General features: G+C 35.6%; 1 protein-coding gene across 2 annotated transcripts in view; it reads right to left on the bottom strand.

Moving 5' to 3' along the window:
* DOK6 (docking protein 6) overlaps window positions 1-21,355 on the bottom strand; it is a 417,331-nt gene that overhangs the window by 133,883 nt on the left and 262,093 nt on the right. For both annotated transcript variants that reach the window (XM_081252874.1, XM_081252873.1), the window contains exon 5: window positions 9,240-9,429. In XM_081252874.1, coding sequence (XP_081109000.1) covers window positions 9,240-9,429 — 190 coding nt within the window. The remainder of the gene's footprint in view (window positions 1-9,239; window positions 9,430-21,355) is intronic.

The raw sequence follows: 21,355 nt of genomic DNA, 5'->3' as shown, positions 1-21,355 counted from the left end.
AAATAGAGACTGTATTTTAACAAATGTGCTGAATATAGATATACAAAGGGACTCTTTCTGGGGAAGTGGTCACCTACAGAGGAGATGCACATATCACTGTTAATTGCAGTTTCTTAGACTGGTTTATGAAAGCTTTAAGAGGAACTTTCAAAGTGAGTTAATGTGCCACTCCAGACCAGTCTTATGACTTTGGGTTCATTTATTTTAATGCTGGTGATAAGCACGGGCATAAGCCTCAGGACACTGCGAGGCTAGAAATCCACCAGTGAGCACAAGCAATGAGTGCTGAAATGATTATTTTTAATTAAATAGCCATAACCTAAAATAATTCCCATACAAATGAAAATATTTTAGTCCTTAATTAGTCAAAGGAGTAAACCTACCACTCACTCAAGACAGTGAATTCATCAGTATCTTTACCTGTTACAGGCACACAGCATATTATATACACGTGGTCATGCTAGTAATTCGTGAGTGCATTTCAGCTAGGGCTGCATTTCACTAAACTTAAAAAATTCAGAATTATCTTTTTTTTAGCAACTGTAGAAGAGTACAGACAAATAATACTTTACATGTTGTGAAGGAAATTGAAATTGTGTCAACATCAGCTGTTTCAAAACATTTTTCTTTCATATTTTCTTTTAGTTTTTTATTTGCTTAGACTTTCACCATTTTATTATAGCTTACTGACCATCTGACTTTTAAAAAACTATGCATTTATTAAATAATTTCAATTTTCATAAATAAAAGATAGAAGAGATTTTAAAAAGGGGGAAAAACTAGTATTTTTTGAGCACTGAATACATTCCAAACCTTGCCTAATTCTCAGACATCACAAAAGGATACAAAGTAATATTTCAGTCCTTGTGGTCACAAATAAAGGGTATAAGACACAAGAATGAAAACCAATTTGGCGAAATACATAGAAGAACAAGTATTTTAACCCAAATCTAATAGTGCTGCAAAAACACATGTTCTTCCATCTTCATACAGCTTTGCTGATGTGTCTCATGCTTCATGGCACAGTCAAAGGAAATATCTGTGTGCTGCATGTCCGTTGTTTCCAGCCACAGTTACAGTTGGTCCTTCAAATCCATCCTCGAGGATGCAGAACCCAGTGGATACAAAGAGCCAACTGTACTACACCATTTTATAATGGGAACTTGAGCATCCTTGGATCTTGTTATGTACAGGGGGTCCTGGAACCAAGCCCCCACAAATACCGATGGACAACTGTACTAATAGATGATGGAAATTTATCATACCATTACAAGGTATTAGATTATAGGGAACAATAGGTGTGTAAAATTTAGAACAAAAATATATTCCAACACTTCCACATACAAGATTTATTTTTTCCAGCTTTACTGAGGTATAAGAACAATAGAAGTTGTATACATTTAAGTTATTGAACATAACTTTTTTTTATTAAGACCATTTTCTAGTGTAGTTTTTAGTTTCACAGCAAAATTAAAGGGAAAGTACAGAGGTTTGACAACTACCTTCCCACACACATGAATAGCCTCCTCCATTATCAACATCTCCCACCAGAGTGGTACATTTGTGGTACTTAATAAACCTACACTGACATCGTAATCACCCAAAGTTCAGAGTTTACATTATGGTTCACTCTGGGTGTTGTACATCCTATGCATTTGGACAAATGTATAAAGATGTGTATCCATCATTATGGTATCATCCAGAGTATTTTCACTGGCCTAAAAATTTTCTGTGCTCTATTTATCCTCTACCATCCCCGAACCCCTTGGCAGCTACTGATCTTTTTTACTGTCTCCAGTTTTGCTTTTTCAGAATGTCATATAGTTAGAATCATAAGGTGTGTAGCTTTTTCAGATTAGCTTCTTTCACTTAGCAGTATGCAATTTAAGGTTCCTCCACATCTTTTCATGACTTGATAGTTCATTTCTTTTTAGGGCTGAATAGTATTCTATTATTTGTATGCAACACAGTTTATTCATTCACCTTCTGAAGGACATCTTGGTTGATCCCAAGCTCTGGCAATTATGAATAAACCTGCTATAACCATTCATGTGTAGGTTTTTGTGTGGACATAAGTTTTCAACTTCTTTGGGTAAATAGCAAAGAGCCTGACTGCTGTATTGTATGGTAGGAATATGTTTAGTTTCATAAGAAACCACCAAATTGTCCTCCAAAGTGGCTACACCACTTTGCATTCCTATGAGCAAGGAATGAAAAGTCCTTTTATTCCACATTCTCTCCAGCATTTGCTGTTGTCAATGTTCCAGATTTTGGCCATTCTAGCAGGTGTATAGTGGTATCTAATTGTTATTTTAATTTACATTCCCCTGATGATATATGGTGTACTTATTTGCCATCTGTATATCTTCTTTGACGAGTTATTTGTCAAAGTCTTTGGCTCATTTTTTAATTGGGTTTTTGCTTTCTTACTGTTGAGTTTTAAGAGTCTTTGTAATTTTGGATAAAGTCCTTTATCATATGTATCTTTTTCAAATATGATCTCCCAGCCTGTGGCTTGTCTTCTCATTGAGAAGTCTTTTGCAGAGCAGAAGTTTATAATTTTAATGAAGTCCAGCTTATCAGTTAATTCCTTAATGGATCATGACTTTGGTGTTGTATCTAAAATGTCATCACTATATGCAGGGTCATGTAGGTTTTCTCCTCTGTTATATTCTAGGAGTTTTATGGTTTTGCATTTTACATTTAGGTCTGTGATCCATTCTGAGTTAATTTTTGTCAAGGGTGTAAGGTCTGTGTCTAGAATTATTTTTAGCATGTGAATGTCCAGTTTTTCCAGCACTATTTGTTGAAGAAGCTAGCTTTTCTCCATTGTATTACCTTTGCTCCTTTGTCATAGATCAGTTGACTTTACTTATCAGGGCCTATTTCTGGGCTCTCTATTCTGATCCAGTGGCCTATTTGTGTGTTCTTCACTAATACTACACTGCCTTCATGACAGTAGATTTTTAGTTATGTCTTGAAGTCTGGTAGTATTGGTCTTTTTACTCAGTTCTTTTCCTTCAATATTGTGTGGTCTATCTTAACCGCTTTTAAGATTAGTGATATTAAATCCATTTATAATATTGTGAAACCATCATCACTGTCCATCCCCATAACTCTTTTCATCTTGTAAAATTGAAACTCTATACTCATTCAACAATAATTGTCCATCCCCTCTCCTCCTAGCTCCTGGCAATCACCATTCTACTTTCTGTCTCTATGATTTTGACCACTTTAAGTACCTCATGTAAGTCGAATCATACTGTACTTGACTCTTTGTGGCTGGCTTATTTCACTTCGCATAGTGTCCTCAAGGTTCATCGATGTTACAGCATGTGTCAGAATTTCCTTCCTTTTTATGGCTGTGTAATAATCTTCATTGTATGTATATATCACATTTAAAAAATCCATTTATCCATTGATGGACACTTGAGTTGCTTTCATGTTTTAGCTCTTGTGAATAATGCTTCTATGAACATTAGTGTACAAATATCTTTTTGAGACCCTACTTTCAATTCTTTTGGGTGTACACCCATAAGTGGAATTGTTGGATCATATATGGTAACCCTATTTTTAATTTTTTGAGGAACTGCCATACTATTTTCCACAGGGGCTCTACAGTTTTACATAACCACCAACAGTGCACAATGGTTCCAATTCCTCCACACCCTTACCAACACTTATTATTATTTTGATAGTAGCCCTCCTAATGGGTGTAAGTGGCATCTCATCACAGTTTTGATTTGCATTTCCCTAAAAATTAGTGACGCTGAGCATCGTTTCATACACTATTGACTATTTGTATATCTCCTCTGCAGAAATGTCTACTTAAGTCCTTTGCTTATTTTTAAATTAGATTGTTTTTTGTTGTTATTGATTTTTAGAAGTTCTCTCTATACTCTGGACATTAACCCCTTATCAAATATATGACTTGTAAATATTTTCTCCCATTTCATGAGTTGCCTCTTTACTCTGCTGATATTGTCTTTTGATGCACAAATTCTTTAAATTTTCAATAAGTCCAATTTGTCTACCTTTTCTTTTGCTGCCTTTGGTGTCATATCCAAGAAATCATTGCCAAATCCAAAGTCATAAAGTTTTGATCTATGTTTTCTTCTAGGAGTCTTATAGCTTTAGGTGTTACATTTAGGTCTTTGATTCACTTTGAGTTAATTTTTGTGAAATATGGTGGTAAGTAAGGGAGCAACTTCATTCCTTTGCACGTGGATATACAATTTTTTCAGCACTATTTGTTGAAGACTGTCCTTTCACCATTGAAAGGTCCTGGCAGGCTTGCCAAAAGTCATTTGGCTATATATGTGAACTCTTTCCTTTTTTAAAATTTATTTTTAAATCTAAAAATTTCCACATAGTAACATTCATTCTTTGTGCCAAACAGTTCTCTGGGTTTTGACAAATGTACAGAATTACATATCCACCACCTCAATCAGGATAAAGAACAGTTCCACCATCTCCCAAATTTCCCTTATGTTTTTGCTTTGTTAGTCAATTCATTTCTACAGCCCACCCTCTGGCACTCACTGGTCTCTTTTCTAAACTTATAGCTTTTTTTCCCCATATACATGGCATCACAGAATATGTTGTTTGTTGGATCTGGTTTCTTTCACTTAGAACAACGAATCTGTGATATATTTGTCATGTGTGTATCAGTCATTTGCTCCTTTATGTTGCTAAGTAGCACCCTATGGATTTATCACCGTTTGTTTATTCATTCAGTGAAGGGTATTTCGTTTGTTCAGTTCTTGGAAACGATGAATAAAGTGGCTAGCAACATTCATGTATAGGTTTTGGTATGAACCTATGTATATTTTTATTTTTCATGAGGAAATACCAAGAAGCAGGATTGCTGGATCATATCTTAAGTGTATGTTGAGGTTTATTTAAAAACGTCAAAGTGCCTTTCCAAATCACTGTACCATTTTGCATTCCCACCAACATTATAGGAGAGTTTCATCTGCTGTGCATCTTTGTCAGCATTTGATATTGTCACATTTTCCTTTTTAATTATATCCATTAGAATAGATATATAATTGTATCTCATTGTGGTTTTAATTTGCATTTCCCTAATGAATAATTAGGTTTGGAATCTTCTACTGTGATAATTGATCAATCATATGTCTTCTTTGGTGAAGTTTCTGCTTGAATCTTTTCCCTATTTTTAAAATTGGGTTGTAGTTTTTCTTATTTTTGAGTTGGAAGTTCTTTATATGTTTTGGATACAAGTGCACTGTCAAATATGTGACTTCCAAATATTTTCTCTAAATCAGTGTCTTGCCTTTCATTCCCTTAAAAGTGTTTTTGCAGAGGCAAATTCTTAATTTTGCTACGTCAAATTATCTTTTTTGGGGGGAGTAATCATGCTTTGGTATCACATTTAAAAACTCTCTGCCTTACCTTTTATTTTAAATAACTGGTCATACATTAGAGAAGGAAGGATTTCTCTCTGTATTACTGATCAAAAAAGGTTTAAGGACAGAATAAGCCTCACTATGACATCACGAAATCCTTGATTATAGCACATAGAGCATTTGCTTCCATTAACCATCTTCCTATGGGAACCGTATTGTCTTATATTTCCAATTGTTAAAAATCTGTAACCAGATTTTCCCCAGGCTTCTCAATAGGGATAATATTATCAAAGTTAGTAAGACATATATTTTAAGCACTGATTGTGTTATATTAAGCATTGTGCTGAATAGGGAGGTTATGTTTTGAACAATCATTTTATAAAAAAGGATTCGGGGCTCACTTGAATTTTGTTATGCAGGCATTTGAGCTCATCCTTAGTTTTGCTTACAATATTTATGAGGTTATGTGAAGTGAAAAAGCCACATCAGCAGTTAAAAAAGTGGTTTTGTCTTTCACAGGATAAAACTGCACATAATCATGAATCCTATGACTTCCTCTGCAGGTTTGGATATCTTTTTTGATTGTTTGATTAAATAATCTTGCATGACAAATTGGTTGTTTTCATTCTTAAAATACAAACTTAAAATCTTTACGGTAAAAGAGCAATTCCTGGGACTTCCCTGGTGGTGCAGTGGTTAAGAATCCACCTGCCAATGCAGGGGACATGAGTTTGATCCCTGGTCCAGGAAGATCCCACATGCCGTGGAGCAACTAAGCCTGTGCACCACAACCACTGAGCCTGCGCTCTGGAGCCCGCGAGCCACAACTACGGAGCCTGCGAGACACAACTACTGAAGCCCGCACGCCTAGAGCCCCTGCTCCGCAACAGGAAAAGCCACCGCAATGAGAAGCCCACGCACCACAACGAATAGCAGCCCCCGCTCGCCGCAACTAGAGAAAGTCCGCGCACAGCAACGAAGACCCAACGCAGCCATAAATAAATAAATAAATAGATAAATAAATAAATAAATTTATTTTAAAAAAAGAGCAATTCCTCTGAGCAGGCAGGGGACTATGACTTCATCTCCCCAGGCTGCGCCCCTCTGAGGACAGCTCCCAGTGAATGCTTCCTGGTCCTCGCTTGCTCTCTGTCCTCACATGTATGGGGTATGAATGTGAGGATGTATGAGGTATGCTCCTCCAGAAAGAATGACCTTGCTCCACTTTTACTGTCTATTCTTGTCTTTTATTGGTACAGTAGAATTTAAAGTGAATTTTGCAAAAAGCCTGTCAGTAGAAAAAAGACTATTTTGACATCCAATTTTATTACATTCCAGTACATGCAGTGGTATAAATAAATGGCTAGAAACTGCTTCCAAATGATGTGCCTTGTACAAAGAGCTAGTAAAATAAAACGCAGAAAATGTCATTCTTCAGCTCAACATTCACTAGGATGACAGGTCGGGCCTTACCTGCCTATTTTTCCTTTAAATTGTCACTTGTCATCACCCATACCATTCCCCTCCCAGCTTCTCCCAGTTCTGACCTAGGGAACACAGCGTCCTGCTTTCATTTTTCTGGATCACACATGGACAAAACCTTCTGCCCTTGGCTACCTTTAATAAGAGTGAGATCTTCTGGAATTTACAAACTAGACACACAGAATAATGGTCAGTAGCCCAATTATTAAAGGGCAAAGGACACCCAAAATTCAAAGAAGGAAAAACATAGAAATGAACACAAGGACACACCTCCAAACATAAAGAAACAAAGGAGAAAAGAAAAAAAAAAACAAGATATCCAAGTCCTCTATCAAAATAGAAACATCTTAAATCATCATTTTAATGCTGTGGTTATGGGGTCAAGAAGAGCACGCTCTTTTGCACCCTTAGAGGGTGTGTGAATTGATATTACTTCCCTTGAAAGCAATTTGCTATACTGTGAAGAACCTTGAAAATGTTCACAGCTTTTGACCCAGTAATTCTTCTTGAAAAAGGCTCTGCTAAGAAAATGATCAGATATTTGCACATCTTTTCGCAGATGGTCCGTCAGTGTGGCTTTATTTATACTAGTTCATTCTGGAAACACCCTAATATTAAATTAATGATAGTACAGCCATATGTTCAGATACCATATGACCACAAAAATCTTGATTTTAAAGGACTCAGAGATTACTTCTCAATATAATGTTAAGTGAAAATATGCTGATTTTAAAATATATTGGAAAGAAGTAAACCAAAATATTAGAAGCCATTTTCTCAAGATGGAGAAATTATGAGTGATTTTAAGCTTTTCTTTCCAATTACTCCCTCAAAAGTTTGGGTTAACTTTTTAATCAGATGATATAAAGTATTAAAAAATGGAGACTTACAAGAAAAATGTAAAAAGTGCAAAGCCTGCTCAGGTTATGAAAACATACTTCTGACTTTACTGTGCCTACCTAGGAATAAAGGCCTGGCTGTATCTCACAGCTTCAAGACCCCCTCTCCAGAAAATGCCTGGGGCTCTCTCCCCTTCCTTGGCCCCATTCCTTCCAGAGGAAGTGTTTTGTTGTAAAAGTAACAAATGCTCATTGTCAAACCTCAAACAGTGGGAAAGTATATAAAATAAGAATAGTAAATCCCCTCCAACTTTCTTTCCCCACTTTTTCTTTTCACATTAAAAACACTGGGGGATAATTTGCATGTAACAATGCACACCAATATTTATAAACAGTTCCATGGCTCTTGACAAAAGTCAGGATACAGGGCATTTTCACCACCCCCAAAGTTCCTTTGTGTTTCCTAGAGTACATTCTCTCCCTATCCCCAATTCTAGGCAACCATTCATTTGTTTTCTGTCACTGTAAATTAGTTTGGTCTGTTGTAGAATTTCCTACCAATGGAATTACACATAATGCTTACAACAATGTTTTTGAGATTCATCCAAGTTGTGTGTCATGGGTAGGTAATATTCTGTTGTATAACTATTATAATTTATCTATCTAGTCACATAGTGACTTCACTGTAATTACCTTATAAGGCCACAGATTCCTTTCTAGAATGTGATAAATCATGTCCCCAAGTGTGAATACATTAAACACCTCTTGTATAGAATCCCTAAGTCTTGTCTTGGATGTGTGACAACAATATCACAAAGGGGTCAGAGCATAATGACATTGATTCAGTTGGTTGAAGCTCACGTCTAAACCCATACCTGTGAATAATGATTGTGAAGCAAGCATTCATTTTAGACATATGGATTCCAACCATATGCTGTGATCAAGAAACCAATGTATTTGTCTTGACATACTACATTTAAAATCTGAATTACACATTTCATAAACTATGGATTTGCCAACTTCTTTTTCAGTCATTCTGAATTAATAATACTTAATTAATGTTATTAACATAAACATCTGGGTAAATGAATATTGCATTAACTTATCTCAAACCTAAAAGGTAGTATTTAAGCAATTTTATATAAAACTCCTTTCAAAATATTTTCCTTTAAAAAAACCCCACAATTATAATGCTGGCAAGGACATGTTGAATTTTATGGAGATCCTATTGCACCAAAAATATAGGAGGATGAACCCCAAATATAATATTGTAATAATTTCACAAAGATCTTGTATGATAAAGATAATTATGAAACTGGTTTGATGCCAGAGTGAGACGGGAATTATTTGAATGGGGTACTTAACCTGCCATAGAATTAACACAATTTTAGTCAGATTATCAGTAAGAATGTGAAGAAATTATTGATATATATTTGGTGATCTCTACCCTTCATGGAAATGAAACGGCCACCCTGGGCACTGCGGGACAGAACCTTTGCTCCAGGAGGGCCGCGACCTCCTGCCTGTGGCTTCTGTGCTCAAAGCTTACCTTCCTGACTCAAACGTGAACCATGTTGAGTCCCGCCCGTATCTCCTCAGTGAGCTGAGAGGCCACATCACCAGCTTGACCTTGGCATTGTGGATATCCCAGAGATAGATATTCTCGTGAGTGATCTGCATTGTGCATTCGCCATAAATGTCCAGATTTGGTGTAGGCATAAGATACACATTGAATCGCTCTGCAAAGAAACAAGGGATGGAGAAAATGAAGCCAAAAGAGGTGTAACTTTTTATGGCAGCACTGTATGAATTTGTATACCTACCTACAGCCTTCAGAAGGTGTTACCGTGTCCCTTGGTAACATAGATATATACTGTGAAACACTACCTTTTTCTATTGTATGGGAAAAGGAGTTAGAGTATTCTTTTTTTTTTTTGCTGTACGCAGGCCTCTCACTGTTGTGGCCTCTCCCGTTGCGGAGCACAGGCTCCGGACATGCAGACTCAGCGGCTATGGCTCACGGGCCCAGCCGCTCCGCGGCATGTGGGATCCTCCCGGACCAGGGCACGAACCCGTGTCCCCTGCATCGGCAGGCGGACTCCCAACCACTGCACCACCAGGGAAGCCCAGAGTATTCTTAATCATTAATCCATTCACTCATTCTTCAACTTTTTGTTGCATGCATTCTCTATGGTGGGGATTAAATGGTTAAATTGTACAGTGGGACCGTAAGGGCAAAAAACTAATTGGAGTCTGCCCAAATGGCGTAACTGTCCGCTTCTTCACATAATCTTAAGTGGATGTCATAGAAATAATTTCTGCGAGGAATGTCTTCTTTAACTTACACAAAAACTTACTCAATTTTACCTTTGAGGCATGAAGTATTTAATGCCCACTCAGACTGACTCTCAAAGCACAGAATATTCATGGTCAAATTCAGCTTATAATAATTGCAGACATTCATTATGGCCTTCAGCAGAACCTCAGACATTGTTTTGATATGCAAAATAAAAGCACATAACTGTTTCATTCCTGGATATTTTGAAATTGAAAATCTGATTATTCGGCAATGATTCCAAACCTTGCTTTATAACTTTTCATGTATCTCAAAGGATTTACCACAAAATCCTGCAGCCCTTGATCTCCATTTAAATGCATTAGATGACTTTATTTTGAAAAATAAGGTTAGTTGGTAAGTTCCAGGAAGTAAAGAACTTGGTATGACCTACAAAGTGTCCTATAAAGTATCCTTAGTTCCTAGCACTGTACTCTTGGTTTATAGTAAATGATCAGTAAATATTAGTTAATTGTATGAAGGAAATAAATATATCCCACGATGAATATGGGCTGCAAGAATTGAGGAATTCCAAAAAAGTAATGAGTCGTGATAACAAAAAGTTTAAGAATTACTGGCAGATACATCTTTGTGAGTTTGGATTTAATTGTGAATAGTGCTTTAAAGGCAGTGCTGTTGCATGAATTATTTTGAGAGGCATAACTGTGCAGCTGCAGTCTGTAAAGGATTGAGATATTTAGAAATGTGCTATCATCCATCATGATGCTACGATCTTAAACACTGTATGTTTGCTGGTACTGAGCTGGAATTGTCCGTATAATAGAATCTTTTCAGTGGCAGGTAATTTGTAAAGCAAGGATTTTCTGATGCAAAATCAGTTATATTTAACTTAAGCACAACAACTTGAAACTTAATAACCATATGGACAATATTTATGTTCAAGTGCCTAGATATTCTGGGACCAGAAATAATCTAATGATTCAATATTCTACTTAGGTTGTTGACCCATGAAAGCAATATGTATATAGTTTCACAATTATTTCCCAAAGAAAAGGCAAAATGAGACAAATTCTATAGCTGAAAAATGAAGATGTCCCATTAATTATGTGCAATAAAAGGCTGTATCTATATCTATGTAGAAATCTATATCTACATAGACACATACATGTTCCATAAACCTTAAAATTCTTGTGTGCAAGTATCTACGTGCAGCATTAAATACATCCTTCACTTTCCCAGCACAGTCCCCTCTCCAATGGAATTACAAGTAAATCAAAAGGGTATGATCTAATATGAGAATATAAATGAAACTTGGACCCAACAGAGTGACTCAGGGCTACAGTTAATGCCTGAACAGCAATATTCTTTTCTTTGCTCAAGACACTTTTGATGAAGTTCAGCTTCTACAGTTGGAACTAACCATGTCAGTGGCATATGTTGTGCATAGGGAAAATATTGTCATTATAAAAGCGGAAAGTGAAACAGTCCTCTAAATTCTTTCCTTTCCATCAATCCCGGAGTCTGAAGAGAGCATCGGAAGACTCACTGCCAAAATGCCAAGAAATAACAACACTTTTAAAAAAATACTGAAATAATAAACATCATTAAACAATCTTACTGTTGCTTAAGACTGCACTGACCCTTGATATTCACACCCATTGTTTGTAACTGAAAAAACGGAGCATACAAGAAAATGATCCTGACATAGAGTGTCCTTCAAATTTCCATGAAAGGTTGCACATAATCTACAGAGTATTTCAGAGGACCCAGAAGAACCATAACGTTTTCACAGAAATGTCTGCGTGCTCTAATGTTAGCAGATAAAACCTAACAGTAATAAAAACAGTACAGTCATCACAATGGCCATTGGAGAAAGCTGGAAAATAATTAATACATGAATTTATTATGAGTCACATGACATAGGGCTCTACACACCAAAGTCTTTGAGGCTCATTTACGAACAAATTCAGAGTGATGGGATAACTCCCCTAAGGAGTCCTTCCAGGGCCACCTCTAGACAGCACAAAGCAGGTGAACCATACCTGGATCCCTTGTCTCTGGCCTGCCTTCTACTTTCCCACATTTTTTTTTTTTAACCTGGCAACTCAAGTAACCCCTTCTTGTTATGGTTTAGAATGCTCCTACCTTCTTTTTGATGCTATTTCTTCTATCTTAAGAAAGGAATTACCTTAAACAATTTTATTTTCAATTTTTAAATATTCAAAATTTATCTTCCTCTAATGGCTAATTTCCAAGGATTTGAGATTCAATGAAAACGTAGGCTAATTAATCCAGCAGAAAACCAGGCACATAAAGATAAGGGCAGCACATCAAGTCATCTAGCAAATTATACTTCTTTGAATTCCATTTTAATGGAAGGAAGGTTTCTGCATTTGCTATGAAGAAATTATTTTATGCCCTTAGTAACATAAAACACATTGTTTTACTAAAACTTGTTATGTTTTCCATTGGATCATTTCAATATGAAATAGTTAAAACTGGTTCCATTAAAATGACTTTTAAAAATATTTACCTCTGTGAAATAATTCTATCAGGCAGGTTTTTTAAACCAATCTCTGATCATGTCACCTTTTTATTTAAGAAACTGCATTTGGGTTTTACTGCCTAGCGTACAGGTTTTCAGGTTTCAGTGTGCATCAAAATTACCTGGAGGGCTTGCTTCAATACAGATGGCTGGCTTGCCTCCACCGTTATTGTTTCTGATACAGTAGGTCTACGCCAGGGCTGGATAATTTACATTTCTACTTGTTCCTAGGAGATGTTAATGCTGCTGCTCTGGGGACCACACTTTGATAAGTGTCGATTTGTGAAACTCATTTAAAAATATTGCCAAGGAAGCAGCCGCATAGCACAGTGAGATCAGATCAGCGCTTTGTGACCGCCTGGAGGGGTGGGATAGGGAGGGTGGGAGGGAGGGAGACGCAAGAGGGAAGGGATATGGGAACAGATGTATATGTATAACTGATTCACTTTGTTATAAAGCAGAAACTAACACACCATTGTGAAGCAATTATACTCCAATAAAGTTGTAAAAAAAAAAATATTACCAAGGAAGTAGCAGCATCCGAGAAACCATGAGGAATGCTTTTGAAAAGTGATGCTATGTTCCAGTAGAGCAAATCAGCACATTTTATTCAAAATTGTTTTCTAATCTCTGCTCAAATAAATTAATCCTATCTCAACTGACTCATGACTGACTTGTTAAGAAAGAGTTCTTATGCCAATTGGGATAAAGAAGGGAGAGAGGCATAGAAAGGGGGTATATGAAAGATAGTTTACAATTCAGCAAGATATGTATATTCCAAGTATGTCCTTTTGAGATCATCAACAATAACAATAAAAACACCATAAAGAAGCACTAAACAGCAGAGTTCCAAGTAGCCAAAAGAATTAGAAAAGAAACTAGCTGTCTAAATAATGATAACAATATCCTGAAACATGAATAAAATATAAAGTCCTGTGAAGACTGGTGAATGTGTGAAGAAATAAATTTTTGAAAGGTTATGTAAAAAATATTAGTTTTAAATGTGTTCACACATATAAACTACAGAATTCTAGAGTGAAAAATCCCAAACACATTGCCCATAAAACTGTATTTTGGTAAAACTTAGGTTTGTATAATGGCTGATAGATATATGAGAAAACATAATTTTATTTTAAATGGTCAAAACAATAACAAGGTGAAATATTTATAAGATGAATTGCTCTGTCCAACAAAGATGCTTACTGTTGTTGAATCTGCAGTTGCACTTACCAGGGCAGTTTTACTCTAGGGCTGGATTAAGAGGTCCAAAGGAAGAGACCATGCCCCATATGGCCTTGACACAGGGTTAAGGTCACAACCACAAGAACAGTCTCGAGGCGGCTACAAAACAAGGTTTGGTCAAATTGAATTGGACAAGATCTGGCGAGAAAGGGTAGCTACACTCAGGAGAAATGGTCCTGGAAAAGGGATAGTGAGACCCCAGGTGATATGTGGGAGACCCTGAGAAGGACGGAGACCTTCCCTTCTCAGCCAGTGAGGTTTTACATAGATCTTGTTTAGGGCAGGAACTAACCCAATATAATATTAGCTGGAGCCTGGCAAGTGGAGGTAAGTGGAGCTTGCAGCTGCAGCAGGAAGCAGAGAATCACTGATGAGGTTTCTGACATGAAGCAAAATACCCTCCAGTGACTAGAAATAAATGAACAGAAAACAAAAGGATGATGAACCCTTCAACCAGTTTCTTGGTAATTTCCATCTTGTAACAGAAGAGATGGAACACTGGTTTTAAAGGAGAACCATGCTGAAAAACAGACATATCAGCTCAGCGAAGTTTCCTTGATAATAAATTGAAATATTAAAAAAAAAACAGACTTCTGGAATTTATGTATTGAATAATTTTGTGAATCTACCTCTTAGTAAACACTCAGTATCTGTGACTGCATGAATATAAAATACATCTTGTGTATATTAGCTGATTAATTAAAATAAATTTGGGAAATGTCTATTGGATGCCAGTCCATTCTTTTTTCACAGAAGGTCCTGTAAGTTTTAGCTGTTAGCTGATTGCTGAGCAGTCTATCCCCCTCTGTCTATCCCACTTCTCCTGATACTTCAGAAGTTGTGGGTCTGAAGGTTGGGTCAAAAGAAAGGATGGAACATGGAACTAAGTATTACACCTAAATATCTGAAAAATAAGAGCTTCATAAATATTAAAACCATCAGGTTTTCCATGGGGAGAGGTTAAACTTTATAATAACTTCAGCTAAGTGGGTGAGTGTAAAGTCATACTTTTACCTTCTCTTCCTAAAATCCAAGTATGGCTCAAAAGGAGAAGCCCCACAATAAGAAAAGTGTTCTTTAGCAATTTGGTGACATCCCTAATTTTCTGAGTTTCAATTCCAGGGTCTTCCATATAGTAGAGACTTAAATATTTGTTAAAGTTCATTAATTAAAATATTTAGATATTATTAAATTAAATAACTTAAAGTTAATATTTATATACATATATATGGTTATGTAATGATTAAAAATAGCTCTAAATGAAAGATTGGACGATGTATAATTTTGAATTTCACTTAGTTGTTTCTATCAACCAGTGTTTCCATAAAGTAAAACTCACTCTACATACAACTTACTGGTCAAAATAATTTTAAAGATTTAACAAATTATTTTATAGCAAGATAATTCAATTTTTTTCTCAAAATTTCATGTGATCAGAATATTGATAGTTACGGAAGACATCTTTTCAGTTAAATTTATTACTGCAGCTAATTCATTAAAAGACCCAAACTTATTCGTCCCATCAAATGTGGAAATGAGCGTTGTCCAGTTGATTACCTTTATCTCCTTATTTAGCCACCATGAACAGCTGTGGCTGCATCCTGTATCCTGCTCGCAGATTCAGCATGGTGAGAAGAATAACCACTACACCTCTAAACTCAGGTTGTCCCCTATACTCTCGTGCACACTGCTCTGGAACCAGCCTGGTCAGGACTAGATGATTCTACAGCTCTGGCAGCCTGGGTGAGAGATCAACCTCCCCATCTGGTGAACAATCCAAATTCTATGAGTGGTTCTCTTGCCTTTCCCCCTTCATCGTGCTTGGAGGGGGACAGACCTCCTCCTTTCTGCTCTTCTCCTATGAGAGAATCCTCCTCAATTAATCTTCCAGCCTGCTCTTTAGAATTTCATGGTGCTTTTCACCCATTATCCACCAATCTGGGGCTGCAGTACATTTCTGAGACAGCAAGAAAGTCCCACTCTAGGCTCTATATTTAACAATTGTTACATACCAATTCCAAACATGAAATTTTAATATTAATACTAAATTAATAAACAGTCTACTAAATGTTATTTAGTCAAAGGACCAGAGTTATTGGTCTAATATTAACCACTAATTAGTAAGTCCACAAGAATCTGGTGTTTGAAAAACTAAATGCATGCTTGGGAGTGTTGGAATTTATTAATGAGTATTCATCTCAATTTCGAATTTAGGTTCACCCCATTGTTTGATACAATATGCTTTGTTTTTAATGGTCATATGAAGTGCCACAAAATTCAATAGAACCAGATACTACTCAGAAAATAATGCGATATTTCAAGATCATTCTGAACTTCACATTCTTGTCTCCAAATTGGGATATTGCAGTGGTCAGCCTTCAATTTCAGCAGCCTTAGAAATGGAGCCACACTGAGAAAGCAGATATTTGCACATTTAGACACATCCTGAGATCTGTATAATGCAATTAAGCCAGCAATGAAACAAAAGATGATTTATGCGTGTCAAAATTTGTGGAACTCTTCAGAAATTGTGACTCCATTTCCACCAGAGTACTGAAATTTGTCAAAATTTATTTTATTATAACGTGGCAATAGCAATAAATGCAGTTGCCAGGTGCCATTTGCTCAATGGACACTGTGAATTGGAATCCTTGCAATTCTTATATCAAATGGCAGCATGTTAAAAAAAACCCAGTAATATCTTTTAATCCCCCAGGAACTAATTTATTTTTTTACAAAAAAATTACTGTTGACAGCATTTTATCTGCATTTCCAAGTAAATCATGTTCATTGTAGTAAATACAGAAAATCATTAAAAATTCAACTGCTATTATACTGTATAGAGATAATCTGTTAAAGTAATGTGTATCTTAATATACAAACACATTCACATACATTGTACTTTTTTTTTTTTTTTCGGTATGCGGGCCTCCCACTGTTGTGGCCTCTCCTGTTGCGGAGCGCAGGCTCCGGACGTGCAGGTTCAGCGGCAATGGCTCACGGGCCTAGCCGCTCTGCGGCATGTGGGCTCTTCCCAGACCGGGGCACGAACCCGTGTCCCCTGCATCGGCAGGCGGACTCTCAACGACTGCGCCACCAGGGAAGCCCTATTGTACTTATTATCATACAGAATATAAAGTACTGAACCCTTTATATTGCCTTTACTATAGTATAAAATTTTCAGGTGCTATTAAGGATTCCTTGGGGATATAATTTTAATGATTGCATAATATTCTACTGTATAGCTATGCCATATTTCATTTAATAATTATCTATTTGATGAATATTGAAGTTAAGTCAACTTATCTGATATAAATTAGGCTATAAGAAAATAACCAACTTTCAGCTTAATTTGCTAAAAATTCACTCATTTTATATTGAGTCATAGGGTTTACTTTATTCTTATATATACATTTTGGATCATTTTAATACCCTTGATTAAATTACATTGGGTACTAAGATCTGAATTATTGGATTAAATGCCATAAACTCTTTTAAGAACCACACACTGCCAAATTGCTTTCCAGAAATTCCTTACCAATCCATATTCCAATTAAAAAACATATTTTATATATTCATTTTACATAAATGTCCTCTTCCAGATTTTTAAACTAGGTTTACTATTTCTCTGTTGATTTTAAGAATTCTATATACTACAAATTTTTCCTACCATGTTTATGACAAAGACTTCATCTCAGGTTTCCTTAATTTTGTTTATAGTATTTATGGCCATAAAATGGAAAATAGTTTTAATTTTTCTAATAAGTCCTTTGTTACTGAAAGGTTAAATATTATATTACCCGCTCATAGCAGTTTTAGCATTTTATTTTTTACAGTAACTGGTATATTGAAGCACAATGAAATGTTCATATCTTATTTATGTTTATTCAGTTTTGACAAATGCACAAGACACAACTTTTCTGTCACCTCAGAAAGTTCCCTTATGCTATTTTCCAGCTGCCCATGGCCCCCAGAAGCAACTACTGATCTGATTTCTAACACTGTAGGTTATTTTTGCCTATTTTACTAGTCTCCTGTGAGCCAGAAGCTCAGCACGGCACTAATTTATTTCCAGTTTGTGGCATTCCATTTTTATTTTTTATTTATTTCCCTTTAACTTTTTTTGATGGTGTTTTTTGAGGAGCATAAGTTTGAATTTTGATGAAGCCCGAATTATTTCTTTTTACAGTCTTTTTTCAGTGTTTTATATAAGAAATCTTAGCCTACCCTAAATTTGCATCCACCTTAAATTGATGTTTGAGTATGGTGTGAGGTAGGGGTTAAGGTTCATTGTTTCCTATATAGATATCCAGTCAGTCTAAAACTATTTATTAAATAAGTATTCCTTTTCTCATCAAAATGACCAATAAGCTTATGAAAAAGGGCTTTGGTGCCCTTGTCAAAAATTACTGATCCATATATGTGGATCATTTTCTTTCTGTTCTGTTCCACTGACCTATTTGTCTATCCTGTCCTGATTACTGTCACTTATAATAAGTCCAGAAATTAGGAAGGGTACACATTCCAACTTGGTTCTTCCTTTTTGAGATAATTTGGCTAGTGTTGGTCCTTTGCCTTCCAAATACACTTTAAAATTAACTTGTCAAGTTCTAGAAAAAAATGCCTGGCTTTCAGGATTTTTATTGGAATTGTGTTGAATCAATAGGTTACTGTAAGGAGAACTGACATCTTAACAGTATTGACTATTCCAATCATGAATGGCTTATCACTACATTTATTTAGATGTCTTTTCATTTCTCTCGGCAGTATTTAGTTTTCACGGTAGAGGTCTTTGCCGATTTTATCTCTGAGTATGTGATTTTTTAAAATGGTATTATAAATGATACTATCATATTTGTAATTGTTCACTGATAATATATATGTGATATATATGTGTGTAAATGTTATAGTTATATAGATAAGTTATATCTATATAATATTTATACACACATATATACATATAAATACATACATATTAACTTTTTATCCTGCAACATCACTGAATTCAGGTAGTTGTAGTTGTTTTCTCATAGATTCCTTAGCGTTTTCAAGGTACACTATCTTAACCTCTTATTTTCTTACTAATTTTCACAATTTTAGTTTTTTTTCTTGTCATATCACACAAATTAGGACCTTAAGTAGAGTAAGTACAACATTGAATAGAAGTGGTGAGAGAGGATATCTTTTCCCTTTTCTCACGAGGAAAGCATTCAATATTTTACCTTCAAGAATTCTATTTTCTGAAGGTTTTACATTGATGTCCATCAGTTTCCGAAAGTCCCTTCTATTCCTAGGTTTTTGAGAGTTGTTTTCATAAATGCATATTGTATTTTATCAAATGCTTTTTATGGATCAATTGTAATGATCATTTGATCTTCTCCCTTGACCTATTAATGTAATGACACATAATGGTTGATTTCTGTGATTTTTTTTGCATTTCTGGCATACATACCAATATTGATCAGAGTGTATTATCTTGTTAAGTACTACTTTAATATTCCATTTTCTAATTTTTAAAAGGATTTTGTACTTATATGCATGAAAGATATCTGTCTGGAATTTTATTTTCTTGCATTGACTTTTTCTGGTTTCAGTATCTGGCTTATAGTGGCTTCATAAAATGAATTGTGAAATCATCCCTCCTCTTCTGTTTTCCAAAAAACTTTGCATAGGATTGATATTATTTCTTCTTTAAATAGAATTCAAGAGTGCAACTCTATGGGACTGGAGTTCGTGTATGGGAAGTTGCATAATTTTAATTTAAATTTCTTTTTAAAAAAATTTTTTTTTTAATTTAAATTTCTTGAATGGACATAGGGCTCTTTAGGTTTTCTATTTTTTGTTAAGTTACTCTGGGTAATTTGAATCTCTGTTAAGTAATACAAAATTTTATTTTATTTACAAAGCCTATAATCAGAGATAATATTTTGATTTTTTCTTTTATGGCAGATGGAAATTAAAAAACATTTCCCCCGACACTATTCCCTCCAATTTTACCATTTATTATATCATAATCTGAGCTCTGGGACTGTTATTACTACAGTTAGGATTTTAAACTGTGCTCAAAGAAAAATGTAGAGCTTTGCAAAATATATATTTAAAGTGAAAGGCTAAAATTTGATGCTCTAAACATCCACCTCAAAAGATTTGAAAAAGAACCTGTAATTAAATCCAAAACTGTGGAGCAACTGAGTGATTAGTCATAGTGAATGAGAGCAGAAATTAATACATTTTAAAACATACTGAAAAAAAGGTTTAATAAATAGGTAAATCTCTGATGATGCTGACTACGGGAAAAAAAGCCAAAAATAACCTATATGAAGTAAAAAAGGAGCTATCACTACAGTGTAGACAGGTATTAAGAAGATACTACAAGGATGTTGTGATTAAATTTATGTCAGTAATTTTGAAACTTTGTAAGAAATGCAAGAAACTTTGCAAGAAAACTTTGCAAGAGATTCCTAAAATCACTGGTAGATGTTTTGAAGCTGATTATAATCAACAGTTTATTACCCTGAGTTTTCAAACTTTAGTGCATGTTAGGTTCCTGGGGTTATTAAAATAGAGATATCTGGTCCCACGTCCCAGAGATGTTTGTTTTAGAGTGTGGCTGGGGGCCCAGAATTTTCTTGTTTAACACACACTTGATGTGAATGTGACAGAGACATGCACAATATTCCAGAGAAATATGGACTTTCTTGTTAGGCACTGTTCTACTTGCTTTGCATGCTATATTTTATTTAATCCTTACAACAATCCTATGAGACGTGTACTATCAGTATCATCCCAAAGAGCAGGAATCTGAGATTTAGAGCATTTCAGTCTCTTGACCATGGCCCCAGAGCTTATGAGAAGTGGGACAGAACTTGATGATGTACTAAGTTTGTTTGGCAACATATGTTCGTCAGGTTACAAGTTTGACTTTCAAGCTTGACACCATAGTTTTACTGTAGCAGGAACAAAATGGATCACCAAAAGTTGGGTATATCAAAAATGAAATCTCGGCCCCTGAATGCTTATATTGGTGGGAGGGAGAGGAAATGGAATTCCCCGGACTGAGCCAGAAAGTTGCAAAACTCATTCAAGAAATCAGAGTTTGGGGTCCAAAAAACTCGATACTTACTGAAATATCCAGGGGGAGAAACATAAGGTTTTATTCTGCCGGTGAAAAGGATGGAGAGTCTAATACAGTAGAAACACAGGATTAGACAATTGGAGTGAAAGAAGAAATGCAGAAGCCAAGTACAAGAATGGTAGGAAACATTCCTACCTACTCAAAGGGAACTCACAATATCCAGGAGGTCCATGAAGAGAAGCCCTAGAGAAGCTAATTTGTACTACCCGAATCTAAACAAGCTTTGGTATGAAAGTATAATGGACCACATGAATGCTCTGAATTAACAGAGCACAGAAGAGTGAGACAAATTTGAGGTCAGCGTTCTTAACTGTTTTTGAGCCACAAACCACATTAGCAGTCTGGTGACGCCATGGATTCTTCTCAGAATTATGCTTTTAAATGTATAAAATAAGATTCATAGCATTACAAAAGGAAAAAAAAAAGAAATCTCATTAGTGTATACTG

This window comes from Mesoplodon bidens (assembly GCF_964165515.1).
Source record: "Mesoplodon bidens genome assembly, chromosome: 13".
Taxonomy (NCBI): Eukaryota; Metazoa; Chordata; class Mammalia; order Artiodactyla; family Ziphiidae; genus Mesoplodon; species Mesoplodon bidens.
The sequence above is the reverse complement of the archived record's forward strand: the minus strand, read 5'-3'. Positions and strand labels throughout refer to the sequence as shown.